Raw genomic sequence first — 22291 nt, 5'->3', positions numbered from 1 at the left:
TCCTCAAAACTCAAGGACCCAATCCAAAAGTGGGCATCTGAGATGAATACACAGTTCTCAGATGAAGAAATACAAATGGCAAATAAATACATGAAAAAATGTTCATCATCATTAGTCATTAGAGAAATGCAAATTAGAACAACACTGAGATTCCATCTCACTCCAGAAAGAATGGCCAGGATCAAGAAAACTACCAACAACAAGTGCTGGAGAGGATGTGGGAAAAAAGAATTCTCCTGCACTGTTGGTGGGAGTGCAGACTGGTGCAACCACTATGGAGGTCAGTCTGGAGATGCCTCAAAAATCTGGGGTTGGAGGTCCCATTCAACTCAGCTATTCCACTTCTGGTCATATTCCCAGAATTGAAAACATCATACCACAGTGATGTATGTGCACGCATGTTTATAGCAGCACAATTTGTAATAGTCAGATCTTGGAAATAACCTAAGTGTCCATCAACTAAGGAATGGATAAAAAAGATGTGGTATTTTTATACAATGGAGTACTAATCAGCTATAAAGAATAATCATATTGAGATATTTACTAATAAATGGGCTAATTTACTAATTAATTTACTAATAAATTGAGACCATATTCCTAAACAAAATAAATCAAACTCACATGTATAAATACCGTAGTCTCCCTAATATACGAAAGAGTACATAAGACTTTTGGGTAATCATGATTCCCCACTACACTGTTTTGAAGCCTTATAAAGATCTCAGATGTAATGTGTTTGTCCTGGTTTTTTTAAATTTTATTATCTGTGACCGTATGAACGGCTAATTTGAGAGAAACAAGTCATTATAATAGCCAGTACTGATATAATATCATCTTACTGTGAAGTCCTACCATGCTCTTGCTCTTCTGTTTCCATTGTCTCTATCTTGTTGTATGTTAATGGATTATACTACGTGTGAAAGTATAAACAGATTTACTATGGAAAATGAGAGAGTAGCCATGGTTTTTCTGTTATTTGGTTCTGAAAACCCTGTAACACTCTCATTCTCTTGAATGTTTTTATAATATTTTGTTAGGTTTAATACTATTGTATATAAAGTTATACTCAACTATTTTAAAGAAAGAGACATCGTGGTAGTTATTGTTAATTATGAGTTGTCTTTTGGTGAAATACTGTTTTGCTTACATTGTTCTGTTCTGATCTGCTCTGTTATGTCCTGTTTTGTCTTAACGTCTTTAAAAAAAAAAAAAAAAAAGAAAAAGAAAAAAGGACAGCAATATGCCTTTGCTAAGACTACATTTCCCAGCTTGGTGAGGCCAGGTTGATGGACTGAACTCTGTAACATACAGGTAGAAGTTGTTGGGTGGGATATTCCAAAAGGTCTTTTGCACTCTGGGGCTTTCGGTTGCAGGCAGTACATCAGCCGCTATGTGAAGTACTGGACCTCACTGGAATCCAGGGATTCCACCCCTTTAAGGATTTCTCTGGAACACCTGAAGCCCGACCAATAAAGACTAGGACTCAAGTATTGAGTTGGACCAAGAACATCAAGCTTGAGCGGGAAGCCGCTGGGGGAGATGTACACACGCGTGGCTCTGACACTGCGGCTGCAGGAGCTTCTAGCTCCACCTAGGCAACCTCTATCAGATCTAGGGATGTCAGCGGTCTCGTGGGCACTGCAGCCGCTGTCCCTTCGCGATCCTTACAGCCTCCCTTGGCCTCCCGCGCAGATTCGAAACCTCTGGGAGCCGCTTACAGCGTCAGGGGCCGCCTTGGGCGGCCATTGGTCGGTGCGTGTCACGTGCCTGGGAAGGCGGTGCGATTGGCTGGGGGGGGGGGCGCACGCAGGGCGGTGTGTGGCGCGTGCGCGCGCTGGAGGCCGTTGCACAGCGCTTAGTGCGGGGCCCCGCTCCCTTGCAGACGCGGCCAGGACCGCTAGGCTGGGCAGACCGCGAGGGGGCGCGGGGCCGCGCTCAACTCGGGTGTGTGTAGACCGTCGAGGATCGCGCCTCGGGCGGCTGCGCGCTACCTCCCTGCACCCAGGCCCCGCCAACAGCGAAACGGAGCAGCGGCGCGGGTCTCCGGGGCGAGGGCGCGGTGTGGAGAGACACTCGGGCTCCGCCGCCGGCGCCTGCGCACTCCGCGCGGCCCCCAGACGGAGTTCTCCAGGGCGCAGGTAGCGCGGACGCTGCGGGAGGCGCTGTCTTGAGGGGCGCGGAGGTTGGGGGTGCGGGGCTGCGCGGTCGGCTCCCTGCCTGCGGGGCCGGGCTGCAGCACCCCGTGGCCGGGTCGGAGCGCCCTGGGCCCTGCGCGCGGGGAGCCGTACTGGTTGTTCAGAGATGCTGAGGACTTGGGGTTTCTGTTAGCTCTAAACGCTGGCTATGCATTGGATAAAAATCTGAGGGGTCAACAACAACAAAAAGTGATTTGCAAATTGGTTCAAGTCTGAATTCGTGACCTCTAATTTAGTGCTAATTCAGGCACTAACTTGGTCACGTGACCTGGACCAAGTCGCCTTTCCCGACCTGGGTGACGACCCGCGAAGCTGGGATTCCCGGGGGGCGCGGAACACGGTGTGTCTGTGACACTGAAATTTTGTAGGAGCATCAAGTTAGTAAAATATGCTGCTGTGCGGTTTTATTTGCATTCCATTGTAAGTTGACAGTAATTCCCTATGAGAGTGATGTGATTTGTGACGTAAAGTAATGTATGTATCAGTGTAAGTGCTTACTGCGGTTGTGAGAACATTTGGTATCGTAGCAGTTTTGAAATTTCCTGTTCCCTGTTATTAACTGTATGCACCGTGCTGTGCAGTAGGTTTTAACAAAACTTACTCTTGCGGGCGACCTTGTATTTCTTGACTGTGTCTCCCCGTTTCCCCCACCTCACAGTCCTTAATTGCCATGGATGTGAATGGTCTAGGTTCCATTGGTGAGTGAGGACGTGCGCTTAACTTCATTCGTTTGGCTTATTTGATCAATGTTTGCCAGATCTGTCAGTCTTAGCAGAAGTGAGGAGGGTGAACCCAGAGTCTTCCCACTGAGCTGCCTCCCACCGCATCCTTTTATAACTTTTTATTTTGTGACAGTGTCTCTCTGTTGATCAGGCTGGCCTCAAACTTGTGACCCTCCCATCAAGGTCTCTCAGAATGCTGGAATTAGCGATTTAGGAAGAACCTGTCTCAAAAATTTCAAGAGTAAATAAATAAAACAGGATGGGTAAGCACTCAAGTGAGATTTTCAGTTTTTTGAGGACTTCTATGCTTTTTTCACAATGGCTGTTCCAACTTACAGACCTGCTTTCTCCAGTGTTAACAACACTTCCTTTGGACTTTGTGGGAGCTAGCCTAATGGGTATGTGGTGGTATCTCACATTTTTTTGATCTGCTTCTCCCTCATGATTAATGATGTTGAGCACCTTTTCGTGTACCTCTTCGCCAGTTTTATGCACAGTTTGGAAAAATGTCTGTTTATCCTTTTGTCCTTTTCATAATTGGATTATTTGATTTCTTTGCTGTTGAGTTGCGTGTGTTCCAGAGTATTTTTAATATTAATCACTTACCAGATACATGGTTTGTAAATATTTTTTTCCGTTTCATTGGTTGCCTATTCATTTTGTTGTCCCATTTTGAGTCCTATTTGTTTATTTTTGCTTTTTGTTGCCTGTGTTTTTGTTATGATACCCAAACATCACCAAGATCAATGTCAGGGAGCTTTATGTATCCTCTCTTAGGAGTTTAAGAGTTTCAAGTCTTACATTTAATTCTTTAATCCATTTTGAGTTGATTTTGATATAAAGATTTTTTATATTGATATAAAGATGATGTCTGGTATTTCTTTCTCTCTCTCTCTTTTTTTTTTTTTTTTTTTGCATGTGAGTGTGCAGCTTTCCAGATACCTTTTGATACAAGTCTAAAATGTTCCTCAGTGAGTTTCTGTACTCATTAGTGCACAAAGGTAGCAGGAGGTGTGTCCCTGGGCCTGGAGGTACAGCTTCTTCTCAGGGTTCTCCCTTTATACTCAGCTTCTTGCCTCTATGGGTGGAGCAGCATTCCCTCAACCATGCCCTTGTTCCATCACAGTGCTGCCTCAGAGCCAGCTGACCATGGGCTAAATCCACCCAAAAACCGTGATGCAAAATAAATGTCATGTAATTTGGCTTGTGGGCATTTTTTCCCAGCCAAGGAAAAGTGTTGAATACACTCTTAAATGAAGATGTCATCCTTTCCCCATTGTGGATGCTTAGAAACCTTGCCAAATGCTAGTTCACCATGTATGTGTGGGTTATTTAGATTGCTTTTTTGGTTGTAGTTTGGAACCTAACATTTGCTCCTTCAGTGATACTTAGGATTTCAGCCAGAACATTTTTCAATACAGGTTTTTACCATGAGGTCATCATCTAGCCTGATCTATAGAACACTTCTTCTCTTTGACCTTTCTGTGTGAGGGTAAGTAAATGTCAATCCCTAGAACATGCTTTCCTGCCTGTGTTGCACACTGAGGAGGCCATTACTGGGCACTGATAGAAGGCCCGTGAGTAATTACTTGAGGGAAACAAAGTCATGCATTTAAAAAAAATCTTTAAGGGTCATTTCTGTTGTAGTTGCAGTTGTACTGTGTTCTGCAGGCACCCGTATATCTTGTAATTTGTGGGATTCTACCTTTAAGAGGAAAATTGCCTTGCCTATTTATGAGCCCTGGACATCTTTCCATCAGAAAGCTCTGAGTACTTCCTATGTGCCCCAGATTATTTTAGTGGCTCAAATGGATCTACTACAGGATTCCATGGCAAATTCCTGTGTGCTGAAGGCTCACACAGTCTTAGCTGCTCATGGAAACATTTTCCTGCCTTTGCCAAGTCAGCCTTGATAATTATTTTTATTCTTTATAAAAATTGATTCTACTTTTACCAGGAAGGGTTCTAGAGATTTTATATTTTCTTCACTTTCTTGGGTTTTCTGTTTTAGGAATTAAATTGCCTGTTTAATTCTCCATTTTTTTGAGTCTTTGGTTATAAGAATTAAAATAACTTTGTTTCAACAGTTTTGCTTTTAATTTATTCTGTTGTCAGTACTGTTTCCCAAGAAATTTGTAGAATAACATAATCATCTTTTTAAAATAACATTCTCATTTAAAGATGATACATCTTACATGTCAGCTTTAGAAAATATCAATAATCAGAAGATTTAAACTATTTCTAGTCTACCCTGTTTATATTTTAGTGTATAATCTTCTGGTCTTTTGTCTGGGTTCCATCTGTAAAGCTGACAGCATAATCTATATTGTACTTCATAATTTATATATTTTCAATCTGATACTATAAGGTAAATAAGTATGTTTTTACTTCCAGAATTCTAATTCTTTTCAAAGGTGTTTTATTGTTAGAATTGGGAGCTGAAGAACTCTGTTAATAAGTTACTGTACAGGATAAATTCAGAAACCCAAACTATTGACCCAGAAACAAAATTCCCTTCTCTGCTCTTTTCCTGCCTTCCTTCCCTAAATTGCTGATGTCCTATTTCGGCTCTCCTAACCCCAGTCGAGGACAGTTCTGTAGGGGAGTCTCTGGAGGAAGGTTTCTGTAGTCACACATTTATACTCTAGTTCTGTTTTTACACTTTTCCAGGTGGCCTATTAGAATGTTTACTGTTTCCTTTTTTTTTTTTCAAGTTCACAGATTTATGTTATGACAAAAAATTACAGACATCAAGTTATATTTATAGAAGTTTTAAAAAATCATGAAAAAGGAAAGAGCTGATAAAAAAATGAAAATAAAAAAGTCACATATAAATCCTACATGGAGACTGAGATAGATCTAAGAAGATCTAAAAAGTCTTTGCCATGCTTCAGTGAGGCTTTCCCTGTTAGATAATTTTTGCAAACCTGTCCCAGCACACATTTGGCATAGAAATTATTTCAGTGTCTTCTATGCAGAATTCTAATGTATACAGAATCCCTCAGATATAATTACAATGTCAGTGCATCCCATAGGTGCTTAGGAACATACCTGGTGGTGCAGATGCTGAATCTGTGCATAAAGCTGCTTATCACATGGGATCTCTTCCTGCGTACGGCCAGACTATGTGAAATCAGTGAATCAGGTGCTTTTTTGAAGAATCAGTTGGTACTCTAGATACTATTTCTGTGTTTCTAGAGAATAGGGGGTAAATGGGATTGGAGAGATAGGAAGGGGGGTTTAAATAAAAAGAGAAATTCCAAGTTGAGGTCTTTGGCATCAGAGTTGAGAGAAACCTGGCATGTGTTGTAATCCAATATCTGGATGAAGGGCACTAACTGTGTTCAACCTGTTGTGTATCATACCATTATGACCTTTAATTCCTGTCCTTAACAGTAGTGTTTACCTTATGACTATGAACAGGATCCACAAGAAGAGAACATACCTTTCCTTTTCGACCCCATTCTAAATGCTGATGCTCTGGACTGGGTAAATGCATTGCCTCCCGGGCTGAGCTGAGGCTGCAGGTGTGCTAGGATTGGCCTCAGATGTGTCTGCTCCTGATTATTTTTTGTGACATCGAGATTTGTTGTGGTCTTGCCAAGTTGGGGGACCAAACTGGGATTTGGAGGCTGTTCCAGAGCTAAATGCATACCGACAAGGCAGTTGTCCAAATACGGGAGGTGGCTTCTGTTGGACACAGCTCCAAAAGTAGGCAGCATAGGCTAAAAACCACTGGAAAATAATGCAGTTAAAGATGATAGAGATCTAAAGCTCAGGGCATTAGCCAGTCTGGCCTCTTGATTTTTTCCAAGTGGTATAATCTGGTTAACACTAAATGCTGGCCTGGCAGATGGCGCTGATCACCCAGTACCATGGGGTCCTGCAGAGCTAAAAGTGGGTGTCACTCCCAGGCTGAAAGCCGAGGGTACAGTAGTCTCACTGCTGGGGCCTGGTTCAAAGGCAGACACCATGATGGTTGTAGCTATGATGGATATGGCTGCTCGTGTGCTATCCTGAGAGAAAAGCACAGACTGAGCAAGACTGGATTGAGCAGCGGAGAGCTGCTCACAGGCCAGCTGGCCTGTCCAGACACAAAGGCAGCCACAGGTGCAGTGCAGGAGAAGGCGGCATAACCAAGTGTGCCACCCCCAAGTGCAGTGGCCTGTGTCTGCTTGACCTAGAGGAAGTGGTGTTGTTCAGGAAACTGAAAATAGGCTTTGCTGCACTTTTATCAGCTGTGACTCCGGTTTGCATTCCAGAAGCTAAAGTGTACTTTGTTGACTGTTCCTCTCTTCTTGCTGCCCCAGAGAAAGTCTAGAATTAAAATTATTATTACTACTGTATTTTTTTTTAACTTCTTCACTGTTAGAATCAGTTGAAACTCCAAATTTAAAATCTCCAGTTGATTGAGAAATTTTAAAGCTCATGGGCTGTGTGAACTGAGTCAGACGATACACACACTTGAGTCTTCTCTGCTCTCCAGATTTAAAATTTCCAGTGTTTGTTATGCTCTGAGAGGGCTCAGAAGAGAATGAAGGGGACCGCATTTGAAGGATGAAGCCGCTGGATTCAAAGATGAGAAAGGTATGCCAATCCTGGAAAGTGAGATTTTTGCCTGGCTTGGCACTTTCACGTGCTGCACACGTGGTGTAGTCTGCTCTGTTCTGCAGAATGCACACTTCACTGTCCCATTTCCTTTCAGGCCTTTTGAGCTTGTCCAGCCCTAGGCAGTCTCCAGAAGACAGACAGGTACACCACTGCTGCTCGAAGCAGGGACTGCACTTGCTGGTCACTCAGCCATACAGGACATGCATTTGTTGTCCTCTGCGTTATTAGAAACACAGCACAGTTGGCACAGCCATGATGCCACAGGCTTTTGGAATTTACCTCCTAATCATTTTTTTTTTTTTCACTGTGGGGCTCAAACCCAGGACCTTTGCGTGCAAGGCAAGCACTGTACCACAAGTAGCATCCCCAGCCCTTACTTCCCAGTCTTAAGGTGCCAGAGATAACGGTGGTGTGGGAAGATGAAGTCGTCACAGCAAACACATTTTCTGAAGCCAGTGTCTTGCTGAGGACTCGCTTTATACTTTCCTCCAACCCAGAGCGCACAGCCACCAGTGCCAACACCTCCAACACCCCCTATCCCACCCCTATCCCTATGATTAGATAGTTCAAAACAGGGAAAGCAGGGTTTTGCTAATTGTTTGTGCAGTTTTAGAGGCTGAATTCCCTACTGAGTTATATCTTGAGACTGTAACGTTAAGTCACATTAAGTTAAGACACACAAGCTTAAATGTCTCGTGGTTTCTGTTGTATGAGAATTCCAAAATGTAAATAAAAAATAAAAGCGTATAGGAACTGGATAGAGAGATCTTTCTCATGGGAAGGGAGGTCAGTGGGAGGGGGAGGGGATGATACAAGGAATTAACAGGCATTCTGTATGTGTACCAACTCTGCACAAGGACTGTAACATTGCATACTTCACACATGCATTAATAAAAAGTAGATGTTAGGGTAATTACACTTTTAGCCTATACCTACACCATAGTCTAAAAGTGGTTATTTGTTGTATCAATGGTGGCAACCTCCTTGATAGGCAAATTATGCTAACTACAAATTAGTGAAGGTAGAGATAAAATTAAACTAAATTTTATATTAATACATTTTAGACTTTTACCTTTTTATACTTTAAACCATTAGTTTACCATAAAAAATAAAATGGAAGCTGTATTTTTCTATACTGATTATGGTGAGATACGTTGATTTTAGCAGAATTTAGCATTTGTGGGAGAGTTTCGTTTTGTTCTTTGCAGCACTGGGGATTAAACCAGGACCTAACATAGCACTAACTATTCCACAGCTGACCTACATCCCCAGGCCAGAGATCTTATATTAATCATTCACTGAATGCCAGATGTGAGGCTCCACTCAGCCTGTTACAGATATCACCCTTCATTCCTGACTGCTCCTTAGATCATACTGAACAAATCTGACTCCTTTTCCATTCACACTCCTCTAAGTAATTGCATGTATTATTGTGTGAGTGATACGTAGCCTTTCCTCTCTTATTAGGCAGTTAGCTTTTAAGAGTCAAAGACTGGGCAAGGTGTGGTGGTACATGTACATGTCTGTAATTCCAGCGCTCAGGAGGCTAAGGTAGAAGGATCACCATGAGTTTGAGGCCTGCCTGGGCCACATCAATGAGTTCAAGGCCAGCCTGTACTACATAGCAAGACCCTGTCTCAAAAACAAAGTTAAGGACTGTTTTGTTTATTTTCCTATGTCCCTATGCTCACTCCCATAGTTCTTGGAACCCAATAAGGGCTCAAGTATAACACTGTACTGTACTGCTGTTCATTTGAGCCCATTGAAAGGATTTTGCCCTAGATATGATATTACGGCAGTGGGAGGCAGGACCAAGGGATGTTTACTTTGAGGTCACTTTCCCCTCCCCTATGACAACTTACTGTGGTGCGAAAAAAGTCCCAATCAGCTGCTTGCACATCAGCAATGCTACCCTAAGCATCACCCCACTCTGAAACTATATGTATGCCCCCCACATCACGTTTCCAGCAAAGAAAGCCAGGCCCTGGCAGTCATGGAGTTCTCCCCACATTCTTGGAACAAAGGCCATTTTTTACTTTATATTCTCCCTTAAATGTGTCAAAAACCTTACCACCCATAACATGGGCTCTTCCTTTCTGAGCATTCTATAGTTTGTCTATTTATATATAAAGCTGTGTTTCTGGTATATTCTATCCTATTTCCTAAAAATACAGCCTGTACAACAAAATAACTTTATGTTTAAAAGTTGGGATAATACCAAAGATGACCTAACTTATATAGCATGTCAAGGTGGGATTTGGTGGGGGGTGGAGATGGTGTTTATTTTTCTCCTGGCCATGTATAACTTCACATGGCATTATTTTATTGTTCAAATTATTCCATTTTGCTAACAGGAGCTATTTCAGTTGGCTTCTGTGTCTTTTTTGATATATCCAACCCTAAAATCAGCCATTCTAGGCGCCCTGTCTCACTGTATTTGAAAATGGTCTTAGAAAGGAGATTTTCTGTGATGTGTTCATCTGATGTGTGTCATTGCTTTGAGTCCCCCAACAGTAAAGCTAGTAAATATATGTGTGTAAATAACCTGTGTGCATATCTGTATTGCAGAAATCCCTCCCTAGCCACAGTTGTGCTTCCCATGGTTACAATTATTTATCTGGTTAACTACGGCCTGAATATATTAAATGAAAAATTCCAGAGATAAACAATTCATGTTTCCAATTTTTTGTGTTCATAGGGGTGGAATCCAGTGCAGTGAACTATATTCTCATTGCTTTTTTAAATGTTTCATTTTGAAACAGGGTCTTGCTAAGTGACTCCTGCCTGGAATGGGCTCAAAGTTGCATTCCTCCTGTCTCAGCCTTACAGCGTGCTAGAAGTACAAGCATGTGCCAGCAAGTCCAACTTTGCTTTTAACTTAATTACTGTGTTCCTGTCAATATTCCTGGTTATTGTGTGTAAGTCTCACTTGTTAAAAAAAAATAGCAGATTTATATTCCATAAGAATATATGGTTTAATTTGCTCTACCATTTTTATTTAAAAATATTTAAATTATTTCCATTTTATGTTCTACATAAAGGTACTACATTAAACACACTTTCACACCGTAATGGCCTTCAGGAGAGTATGTTTTATTTTCTTAAATGTACTATACAAATATTTCCCATATCCAAATGAACCTATATTTACAGGAGAGAGTAGCAGTCTTAGGAAAGTGTAGTCATTTTATCTTCGACCTTGAAATCTTCTGTCCTTTCTCTTCATGCTCCCTTCTCCCCTTTTTGTTTAGTCTCCTCTCTCAGACACATCTTTTGTGTTGATGGGGACTGAATGCATAGTCTCACACATGCCAAATAAGTGTTCTCCCTTATATAAGTTGCAGTCAAGGTCTTTATCACTACATGATTTGCAGATGTTTTCTTTCAGCCTATGGCTTGTCATTTCATCCTGTTAATGTACTTTTACAAAGTAAAAGTTTCTAATTTTTATTTACATCCCACTTTACAGTTTTGAATATTGTGTCTGAAACTTATCAGCAAACCTAAAGCCGTATGCTTCTCCTACTGTGCTTTTGTGGAAGTATCACAGTGTCTTATTTATATCTAGCTCTACACCTGGAGCTGTATATGTATATGTAAGATGTGATCAATTTTTTGCATTTGAACTTCCAAAGTTCTGGCATCTTTCTCCTTTGCACTGTCTTTGTACCTTTGTCATAAATTGACTCAATTTTGCTGAATCTGTTTTCAGTCTCTATTCTGTTTCATTGCTTTACTGTGGTTTTTTTTTTTTCACCCGCTCATACTCTTCCTATAGCTTTATGTAGTGAGTCTTGAAATCAAGTAATGTTACTCCTCAAACTCTGCTTTTTTTCACAAGTAAATTTGGTATATTAGAGTTCTTTCCCCTTAAGTTTTTGAAAGTCTTGTGCATATCCACAAATAGCCTCATTGGGATTTTAACGTGAATTTAATACACATACAGATGACTTTGGAGAGAATCAACATCTTCTGTGCAGATTAATCTTAATGGTCAGTGTGACTGGGTTAAGAGACACCTAGAGGGGTGATTGGATCCTGAGAGCATGAAACACATCAGTGGATGAATTCTCTGATGCTGATAAGCGAATATGCTATTTGGCATTGGGGCCCAGATGGAGGCGGTGAGCCTGAGATGTGCCTTTGGATGGGAGGTCTTTCTTGGCACTCTTTCCAACCTACTCTGCTTCTAGCTGCTGTGAAGTGATTGGCTTCGCCTCACCAAGCCCTTTCACCATGATGTTTTTACCTGGACCTTGCTGACTATGAGCTGAACTCTCTGGATCCATGAGCCAAATAAACCTGTCCTCCTTTCGATGTGCATGTCAGGCATGTTATACCAGCAGTGGGAAAAGCCAATAAATTTTTCTTCAACTCTTGAAATCAGACACAAAAATCTGTCTCCATTTTTTTAGATTTTGATTTCTTTCGTCCGTATTTTGTATGTATACAAATCTTGTACATAGTTTGTTAGATTTCATTTTGGGAATGCTAATATAAATTTATTTTTACATTTCAAATTCTGAGTGACATTTTTGGAAGGTAGAAAAGCAATCGATTTTTGAATATTGACTTTGTATCTTACAACCTTGCTAATTATCATGTACATGTCCTAGTGAGGCATGTATATGTTATATATGATCTTGTTTACAAATACAGGTAGCTGTATTATTTCCCTTTTGATCTGTATGTCTTTCATTTTTCTGGTTTTAACACACTTAGCTAGAACTTTCAGTTGAAGTTCAATAGAAATATTTAGAGAAGACATTTATGCCTTGTCTCTGAAAGGGGAAAAACTGAGACTCTCAATAATAAGCATAATGTTTTAAGATAGTTTTTAATAGATTAAAGACATTTTAAAATCTATTTTCGGTGTTTGGTTAATGCTGGCTTTACAGAATAAGCTGGAAAACGTTTAAGAGTAAAACCCTCAGAGTCTGGTATTTTCCCTTTTTTTTGACCATTTTTACTAGTATAATTTCCCTTTTATATCTGACTATTCATGTTGCCTTTATCACCTTGTGAGAGTTTTGGTGGTTTGTGTGCCATTCAAGACATTTGCCTATTCTGACATCAAATTTATGGATATAGATCTGTTCATAGTATTGCTTTATTATTTTTTTGGTGTCTACGTGATTAGTAATGATTGCCCCTCTTTTATTCTTGATACAGGTAATGTTTGACTTCTCTACTTTTTTTTTTTTTTGGTGAGTGAATTATTATTTCTTTCCTTGCTTTAGCTTTATAGTAATTTGATTCTATCTAATTTGGAAAGCTGAAAGTATAAGTTACAGATTTTGATTCTTTATTCTTTTTCAAAATATGTCTTTCTAAATACTGTTTTAGCGATATCTTACAAATTTTGATGTCACATTATTTATTAACTTATTTACAGTACTGATGATTGAACCCAAGACCTTTACAGTGACTTATATCTGAATTTATATTTTCATTTTTGAAACAAGATCTTACTTCATTGTCCATGCTTCTGTCCTGCCTGCCTCAGCTCCCTTATTTGATAATCTGATTTCTCCTGGGGAATTATTTCTGTACACTGAATGTTAAGTTCTGTGCTTAATGGGTTTGGAGCATTCTGTGAATGTTGGTTAGGACTAGGTAATTATGTTTAAGTCTTCTGATTTCCTCTTAATGTCTTGTTTCATTTTGCTAGATGACAATTGTTGAATTTTCTGTTTCTCCTTTCAGTGTTACCACTTTTTACTTGATATATTTTGAGACTGTTCTTAGATACATACCTTTATAATAATTATATCATCCTGATGAATTGATGACCTTCTTTTTACCATAAAATGTTTTTTTTTAATACTTTTTTCTTAGAGTGTTTTATATATTACCTATATCTATGTCAGCTCTATTTTGGTTATTGCTTGCATGGTAAATAGATTTCTATCCTTTTACTTTTAACCTATTGTGTTTGAATCCAATGTGTATTTCCTGTCAACAGGACATTATCAGGTCTTTAAATTTTAATCTTTTCTGTGAATCTGGGCTTTTAAATTTAATCAATCCATTTATATTTAATGTAAACACTAATGAATTAGAATTTATGTCTGCTCTTTTGATTGTTCATTTCTTTATTTTTTTTAATGTGTCTTATGTATTTTATGCTCCCTTATTTCTTAGGTCATTTGTTCTCTTATGTTAGATATTTTTTATTGTACTTCTGCAATTCTGTTGTTTTTGTTGAGTTACAGTTCTAGTGTTTGCTCTGAGGAGTGCATTTAACGTCTTAATATATAAAACGTCTTAATATATAAAACGCCTTAATATATAAAAGGCAGTCTAGATTAGTGCCAATTTAATTTCAGAGTACATAAAAACTTCCATTCCATTCACTTCTTTTGTACTATGGCTGTCATAAAATACAAATTACATCTTCACATGTTCTACGTTTATTGGTTTACTTTTATAATTAATGTTTTATTCAAGTGTCTTAAAACATATCAAGAGAAGAATTATATATGTCTGCAGTTACACTTTTTGGTGCTGTTTATTTCCCTCTGTGAGTTTGAGAGTTATCATTGAGTGTTCTTCAATTTCAGCCTGAATGATTAGTCTTTTAAGTCAAATCCACTAGCAACAGATTCTCTTCAAGTTTTGTTTCAATCTGGAGGATAGTTTAGCTTGGTATGAATTCTTTTAACATTCTGAAGAAATGATACTCTCTTCTTACTGTATATTTCTTCTTTTTTCTTTCTGATACTGGGGATCAAACTCACAACCTCATGCTTGTCACCACTGAGCCAAATCCCCGGCTGGATATCTTTTCTAATGAGATACATTCAGCATCTTTTTCTAGTCATAATCCAGACTACAACTTCTTCCTCTTGGTTTCAGTTGCCCCTTTATCTTCATGTACTTTCTGTCCTCCACTAGACTACTGAGATAGCTGGTTCATTGATAAACCCCTTCTACTCCTTGCTGTGTGGCCTTATTCTTTTAAAATTTTCTGTAATCTTTTTACTGTGTCTCAGGAGGCAGGAGCAGATAGTATGAGTTCACCACTACTTAAGTCAGACATCCTACTGTGCCTGCCCTGTTAGAGAAGGTGCAATCTTAGCCTTTGAAGTCCCACTATGTTTTAAGTCATCCAAGCTTGTCATCCAGACATGTGAAACATATTGTGCAGAATAGTTTCTTCTCTGTTCAGGTAGAACACCTTCTTATGCTTCTGTGTCTTAGTTATTTTCGCATGGCTGAGACACTGTACATAACATGCACAACTCTGAGGAGGAAAGGTTTATTTTGGCTCACAGTTTGTATCGGTTTCAGTCCATAGTTGAGTGACTCCAAGGCAGGGCAGCACAGCAGAGGGACAGGGCAGAGGAGAAGGACTTCCTAGCATGGTAGCAGGAAGCAAAGAGAGATGTGGGGGAGGGGAGAAAAAGACCAATTCCTGACCACGCCCCAGTGACTGACCTCCTGCTAAGCTTCACCTCCCAACATCTCATCTAGCCATAAGCTCGTTAAGAAAATAATCCACTGAGGAGTATCACACTCCATGATCCAGTCCCCTCCCCAAAGCCTCATTTAGGACCACATGAGCTTTGGGGTGATTTCTAGATATACACTGTAGCACTTTCCTAGACTAAATAATTGGTAAAGTAAATAACAAACTCTGCTTTCTCAGTGTTTTAGGATTTTCATGTTGAAGTACCTGAACTTACTGATTAAAAAAATTTTAAGTAAGGTAACAAACTATATTTAACACTAAATATAACATATATATTTAACAAACTAAATATAACAAACTATATTTAACACTAAACATAATTATACATCTGTAGAACATATGTATTTATTAACAGAGATATTCATATCATGAGCATGTATTGGTTAGAAGTTCCCATTAACGTGTTGCAAACTGTGGTATTTGCTACTCCCCTAAGTGACACAGGTTATGAGGAGTCTTTGTTCTTGCTGATACTCCCTAGGTAGCAGAGCCCTGATTTCAGGTAAAATGTTTAATTTGAAACAGAATTTTGACAAGAACCTTAGTCCCCACTCTCACACAGGAATATGAGCCTGTTTCTAAGCTGGTTGGTGGTGATTTTTGTGAAGACTGGGCTGCGAATTTTGAAGTGTAGTTTTTAATGTTTGACAGCTGAACAGAACCCAGGAAACAGATCTTCCCAGTGCCTTCTGTGAGTGTGAATACTTGCTGATGAGTAAATGCAAACAGCTTACCTAGTGCAGTGGTCCTAAAAGCATGAGGCATCGAGGCATCATGGGCTGTACTTACAAGTGCAGTTTCTCAGTGCTACCCTAGACCAAGTTCAAGCTAGGAGTGGAGCCCTGCCCACCAAGTTTTTAAGAAAGCCCTCTGTAAAATTCTGGTGTTAGTTGCTGTCCACCTCAGGATGAGGTTCGAGGCATTCGAGGTATCATCTCTGAGCCCGGTTCAGACCTATAGCCACGTATACTGCTGGTGGGAAAGGACAGAGGATATGGAAACTTTGCTTATAGATCCACCTCCCTGGGTTCACATTTTCTTCATCTGGTTTTTTGTGCTGTGTTTTCTGAAGATTTTGAATTAAGCAATGTATTTTTAAAATGACGAAATAGTAGGGTTTCTGCTGAAGTGTTGTTTTGCTTGATCACTGTGAGTGGTCTCCTGAGAGCCTTGGAGTTTCCCTAAGGTGTGTTTAAAACTGCAGTGAAATTAGTAGTGAGCTTTAGACAGTGTATTTTTAAGGTCGCCCATTGTCTTGTGTTCTGGTAACTAAACTTGCTAGAAATATTGAAGGGGTATAACAAGAAAATATTTCTGTTTCTTTGTTTATTAAAGTTACCTGCTGGCCTCTAGGAAATGACTTGAGAAGAAAAGGTGACTTTATATAGCTTCGATGTGAAGTTACGGATTTGGAGGTGAGCACATTTCAATTTTTTTAATGTTTGTTTTGTTAGGTTTTACTAAGGAGCCTAAGGAGTATTTTAAGAATTCTTTAAGAACAAAATATTCCTGTGGTGTTAGGATGAGTTTTTATAGCATCTGAGCCATACAGACCTAGATATGTCTTCCCTCAGCCCATCCTGATGAGGGGTTATGAATAAAATACATAACTCACATATGGAAGTGCATCCTAATGGAGAGAAGATTTGGCCTGATGTTTGAAATGGTTGCCACCATGCATATTTGGCTGAAAATAAAACTGACCCATCCTTCAAGGAATTAGAAACACAAATCTCTCAGGTAGAATATCAATAATAAGTTAAAGAAATAAATGTGATCAAGCAAAGTAAAACTGATTCCTATATTCGAGGCTTTGGAGCTACAGCAGTTGACAAGGCAAATGAAAAAAACCTATGCTTCATAAAGCTTACATTCTATTTGGGGAAGGCAGACAGTAAATAGCACAAATACGTAACTTGACTCACTGTAAATGTGTTTTCTTTATAAGTGCTGTGGGAAAATATGGAAAGGGAGGTGATGAACATTTTCAGGAGGGTGGTGTGGGTGGTTGTGCGAAGAGGAGTAACATGACTGGCGGAAGTGTATGTGTTACTGGAACCATGGGCAGAAGTGTGATGCTGGGCTTCCCCACAGACAAGATCTCATTACTCATCCCAAAAGAAAATCAGGGAGAGAAGCTGATGGTGAAAGAGGAAAGGAACTGCACTTCTGGGGTAAGTGCCCTGGGAAGATCTAAGGGCTGTTTTGGGATTGCCAGTGGCAGCCTTGAGATTGTGTAAGGGGGAAAGCAAAAGCAGCCGTGGAGGAGTTTGCACAGCTAAGATCCTGGTCAGGTTGCAATCTGGTTGAGCATTATCCTGGGACTGGCCCCACAGTCTTCTTGCTGCCACAGAAGTTGCTGCTCATCAAGGGGCAATCTCCATCTGTTTCACAGGATGTTTATCTGTCAGATCAGTGGGGCTGCACCAGTCTCCATTTGCTTTGCAGAAAATTTATCAGACCAGTGCTTCTGGAATTTAAAATATACTGAGGGGAAGAGCAGCTCAGAAAGGAAAAGCTAGAGAGTCTTGTCAGAATGGAGTCAGTTATGGTAGCAAGTGAAGCCAAGATATCTCTGGCTACTGAATTATGTGTCAGGCATGCAATTAGGTCTGTATTCACACTCATGTAATCTTTACAGTAATCCAGCAGGGCAGCTAGTAAGTCTCAGAGATGTTAGTAAATGTGCTTAAGATCACAAAGCTAACATTTGCCACTCCTCTATTCAAAGTGTCTTTGCATTGTACTTTCTTATAGGGAAACCAGCTACATTTTCATTTCTTTTAAGAGGGAGGCAGCTAAAATGTGTAAAGGGGCTGTGTTGCTGGAATCTGTCCTTAGGATGTCAGTGAATAATCATTTGGGTGAAGGCTCACAAAAGAACAAAAGCAAACAAGTTTGAAAATCTTGCTGTGGAAAGGACGGTCTACAAAGTTTCTTGCATGTAAAGGAATTGTAAATGGAAATAATGGTGCAGAATCCAGTATAACTGTTTCAAAATGAAGCACATAACTAGGAATTCATTATTCAGTGTGAGATCCATTAAATAAAATTTATGGGAGTCCATTGATTTGTACCAAAATCCCCACAGAGGGTTCAGGTCTTCCACCTGGCAGTATTTTGCACATGGATATGAAATAAAGACAGAGCAAAACCAGCAATTGAGGAGCTTGGAGATGACCAGTGTTCTCTGTGGCTATGATTCCAAAAGCTCAAGGATTTTATTGGTATCAATCAGGGAGGTGGGTGGGGGCCGCAGCAGAGTGCTAGGAAAAAGAAACTCTGCAGACATTGCCTGTAAAGCAAAATAGAGCAGTTTTTTACCAGGCACAGAGGCCCCCTTCAGTTAGCAATACAAGGGATAGCTTGATGTACTCAAGGCTGACACCTCTTCTGCCAGGAAGGTATAGTTCTGGCTGAGTCCCATGGCCTCAGCTGAGATGTTGTCTCATGTCATAGTCCTGGAATCTCACAGGCTCTTACTCAAGTCCCTATTCCACCCAGTAGCTGGGCGAGGGGACAGTTCATGTCCATGTGCTGCAGTGAGACACAGTGGCATCTTGACCAGACTGGATCACATGCTTTTGGGTAGTGTCATGGTTTATGTCTGTGTCCCCCAGGCCTCATGAGTTTGCATTGTGTATTTGTAATTGGTTCATTACCTAGTAGTTGGATTGATGGTGTCAGTGCTCCACCCACATAGGGGTGGAGCCAGGATGTGATGTAATGGCAGGGAGAAGGTATGTCTCTCTTTGCTGGCTTGAGCTTGCTGTTTGCGGCCGCTATGAACTGCAGCCCAGCCATACCCACTTGCCTGGAAGCCAACTGAGCATGGACTGAAACCTCCAAAAACTATAAGAAATAAACCTTTCCTTTCCCAACTTGGGCATCAGGTATTTTGTCTCAGCGACGAGCATAAAGTAACTAAGACAGAATTTGGTATCGAGAGTGGGGTCGTTCGTGTGACTATACCTGGCCATGCTTTTCAAGAGGCTTTGGAAATGGCTTGTGGGTGGGGTTTGGAAAGGTTCAGACATGTCGCCTGGATGCATAGAGCTGGAGCAGTTTAGGCTGTTCTGTAGAGGAGATTCTGGTCAGAGCTCAGGAGACCAGAAAGCTGATAGAAAGCTGGATTGTAAAGACCAGGCTTGCCAGGTTTCTGCTGGGAAGGACTGCATTGGTGTTAGACTCCACATGATGTGTTTTATGCCTTGGCAGAAAGTTTGTCTGCATTTTGCTCCTGCCCAGAGACTTTGCCTGAGACTGAGACATAGGGCAATGGACTGATTAATCTTGAAAAAGAAATTAAAAAGCAATTGAACATTGAGGCTGTGGCATGGCTATTGTTGGGGGCTTTCAGCCAGCTTTATGTTTCAAATCAGGGGCAAAGAGCCTAGCAGGATAATGTACAATGCTCTGAGTTTGGCCCGAAGGAAAATTCCAGGAAGGTTGTGGATTGTAAAGACAGAGTTGAGATTTTGATTCCTGAGGAGAAACAGAGAGATAAGAAAGATGGCCCCGGGGCATCCCAGGAAGCGGGTCTCCACCCTGTGCAGCCTCACAGCAAAGGTGAAAAAATTTGCTCAGAGGGAAAAGCTGCAGAGCGCCATGTTCCAGAATGGCGACAGCGGCCACATGAGGTTCCAGGATGGCGGCAACATAGAGAAGCTTTTTCTCACAATCAGGTAAACAGAGCCCTGCGATCCAGGCAACTGATCCCTATAGCCAAGAGAGAGAAAAGCCTGGCTAGTGCTTCAGCTAGCAGCAAACCTTGGCGGCATCCACAACTTTTAGGTGCAAGGAAAATGCACAAATTCTGAGGGTAAGACGGCTTCCACCTCGATTGCAAAGGGCCTGGCTGGCCAAGCAGTGTGCCCCTGAGAGGGAGTTTGTAAAGATGTAAGTGTGAAGCCGAAGGTGCAGTGGAGACCCCAGAAGTTTGGAAAAGCTAGGAATGTGGATGATCCAAGGGAAGCAACAAAAAGCGAGCAGAGAAGATTTAAGAGAAAAAGCTGTGGGAGTTGAAATCGCTGGAAGTGCCCTGGCTTTTGGAGCCACCCAAAGGCTTTTGGAGCTTGCAACCAAATTGCTTCAGATGCTGAGCTTGGAACTCTAGGACTTAATGTTCATCCTGCTAGATGTTGGACTTACTTTGTTTCCAATGCTTTATATTCCCCTGTTTGTAACTTTTGAAATGGTAATGTTTATCTTGTGCCTTTGCATTTCAGTAATGTTTAACCTCGTTTCATTTGTACAGGGGGTTACAGTTATGAGTTTACCATAGATCTTGGAGGAGACTTGTGACTTGAACTTTTCAGCAATGCTGAAGCTGTTAGGACTTTGGCAACTCTTGGAGGTGGACTAAATGTCTTTTGTATAAAGGATGTACATGAGTCCTGGGGGCCAGGGGTGGAATGGTTTATGTCTGTGTCCCCCAGGCCTCATGAGTTTGCATTGTGTATTTGTGATTGGTTCATTGCCTAGTGGTTGGATTGATGGTGTCAGTGCTCCACCCACATAGGGGTGGAGCCAGGATGTGATGTAATGGCAGGAAGAAGGTATGTCTCTCTCTTTGCTGGCTCAAGCTTGCTGTTTGCGGCCGCCATGAACTGCAGCCCAGTCATGCCCACCTGCCTGGGAGCCAACTGAGCGTGGACTGAAACCTCGAAAAACTGTAAGAAATAAACCTTTCCTTTCCCAACTTGGGCATCAGGTATTTTGTCTCAGCGACGAGCATAAAGTAACTAAGACAGGTAGCTAAGGGATCATTTGATTCAATATAGCCAGCTCTGTGTATCTCAGTGAGTAGAGCTGAAATGAAGCTCAGGAACAGTTGGAGGCAAAGGGCTTCTTTTCTCTGGAGAGCACAGGTTGGTGATCTCCCACAGATTTGGACTGAGCTCTTACATTGAGGCCCCAGAAGACCAAGCCAAACTGGGGTCACTCATGTTAAGTGCCACACAGTCAAACTGAATCTCAAGACTCGGGTGCTCTGGCTCATGCTCGTTACTCAGATGGCTGAGGCAGGAGAAACAATCAGCCTGAGCTGTTACAATAGAAAGTCCCCTGTCCTTTAGCCTGTACAGAGAAAGTATAACCTGCTGAAGACCAGCCTGCTCTCTGTAGCAGGCCATTTTCTTGTCATTACTAAAGCTCATGATTGTGCTACCCTCAGGGAACTTGTTTTCTAGAGAGAATGTTGAGTGGTTCACAAATCTCTAATAAAATACAGTGGGACTTTGTGTGTTTAGTGGTTTAGGGGAAAACATAAGAAATGAACTCAGATTCCCGGCTCTCTTACTTAATAGATGTATGATTTTAAGCAGACTGTTTGATTTCTTTTTGTCTTGGTTTCCACATGCGTAAAATGGAAGTAGTTCTGGTCTAACAGTTGTGTACCTTGATACTTACCCAGATGAGATAAAATCTTCGGCCCACACAAAACCTGTATATCAATGTTTATGACAGTTTTGTTAATAATTGCATAGACTTGGAAGTGGCCTAGACGCTCTGTAGTAGATGAATGGGTAAAACTATGTACATTCAGATAGTGGATAAGGTATTGAGCCATGAAAAGACATGGAGGAATCTTAAAATAAGCAGGTCTGAACAGCCTCCATACAGTGAGATTCCAACTGTGTACCGCTCTAGAAAAGGCAGAAATGTGGAGCAGTCAGAAGATCAGTGGTTGGCAGAGGTTAGGAAGAGGGAGAAACGAGAAGGCAGGCCACAGGCCATGGCACAAGCATCTGTGTTAACTTACAGCATGTACAGCTCCAAACGTGAGGTCTCATGAAGAGATGGCCTTTGGGGGACATTGATGTGTCAGTGTAGTACTGCTTTAACTGCTGACAGAGCCCTCTAGTATCAGAATAATCTAGAGTGTCATTGATAATGCATAGACTGTTATCCTCCTCCTAGTGCACAGACTTTGAGAGCAAGGACAAGGACTCTGCATTTCCACAGCCTCCAAGATAATCTGATGCATCTTGAGGCTGGGGTGCTGGTGCCGTGAGCATCTGGGAGAGATTACATCACTTCTGCCCTCTCGGGCACTGCTTAACATAGTGTCCCCCAGCTTCTGTCCAAAAACACATGTGGAGGTTTTGGCAGAGCACCATGTATCTGGAAAGTGCGAGGGGAAGTAGTGACGTGGCTGTCCTGAGACCCTCTCAGAATGCAGGGTGTATGAAGGGACTGAGCTGTGAAGCAGTGCATTCTTCCTCCTACCTGATGACTGCTCCTTGAACAGTGTGAGTAGCACTTCATCACTGCACATCAGTTTTAAG

The 22291-nt window shown here is 41.2% G+C and overlaps 2 protein-coding genes across 8 annotated transcripts in view; one reads left to right on the top strand and one right to left on the bottom strand.

Moving 5' to 3' along the window:
• Positions 1–1664: 1664 nt before the first annotated feature.
• The window catches only part of LOC134471093 (putative spermatogenesis-associated protein 31C2), a 59760-nt gene continuing 39133 nt past the window's right edge, over positions 1665–22291 (bottom strand). Inside the window, exons 5-6 of the mRNA XM_063229005.1 lie at positions 6792–7001; positions 1665–2287 (exon numbers count right to left, since the gene is read on the bottom strand). Coding sequence (XP_063085075.1) covers positions 1665–2287; positions 6792–7001 — 833 coding nt within the window. The remainder of the gene's footprint in view (positions 2288–6791; positions 7002–22291) is intronic.
• LOC101787882 (spermatogenesis-associated protein 31A3-like) overlaps positions 1807–22291 on the top strand; it is a 93870-nt gene continuing 73385 nt past the window's right edge. For 3 of the 7 annotated variants that reach the window (XM_063227288.1, XM_063227287.1, XM_063227290.1), the window contains exons 1-6: positions 1807–2138; positions 3069–4409; positions 7404–7504; positions 10291–10446; positions 16338–16417; positions 17097–17176. The gene's annotated coding sequence lies outside the window, so the exon portion shown is untranslated. The remainder of the gene's footprint in view (positions 2139–3068; positions 4410–7403; positions 7505–10290; positions 10447–16337; positions 16418–17096; positions 17177–22291) is intronic. The other 4 variants (XM_063227285.1, XM_063227289.1, XM_063227291.1 and 1 more) reach the window with 2 other exon arrangements.

Source organism: Cavia porcellus, unplaced genomic scaffold (genome assembly GCF_034190915.1).
Source record: "Cavia porcellus strain 051 isolate PalLab524CR breed Dunkin Hartley unplaced genomic scaffold, mCavPor4.1 scaffold_17, whole genome shotgun sequence".
Lineage (NCBI taxonomy): Eukaryota > Metazoa > Chordata > Mammalia > Rodentia > Caviidae > Cavia > Cavia porcellus.
The sequence above is the reverse complement of the archived record's forward strand: the minus strand, read 5'-3'. Positions and strand labels throughout refer to the sequence as shown.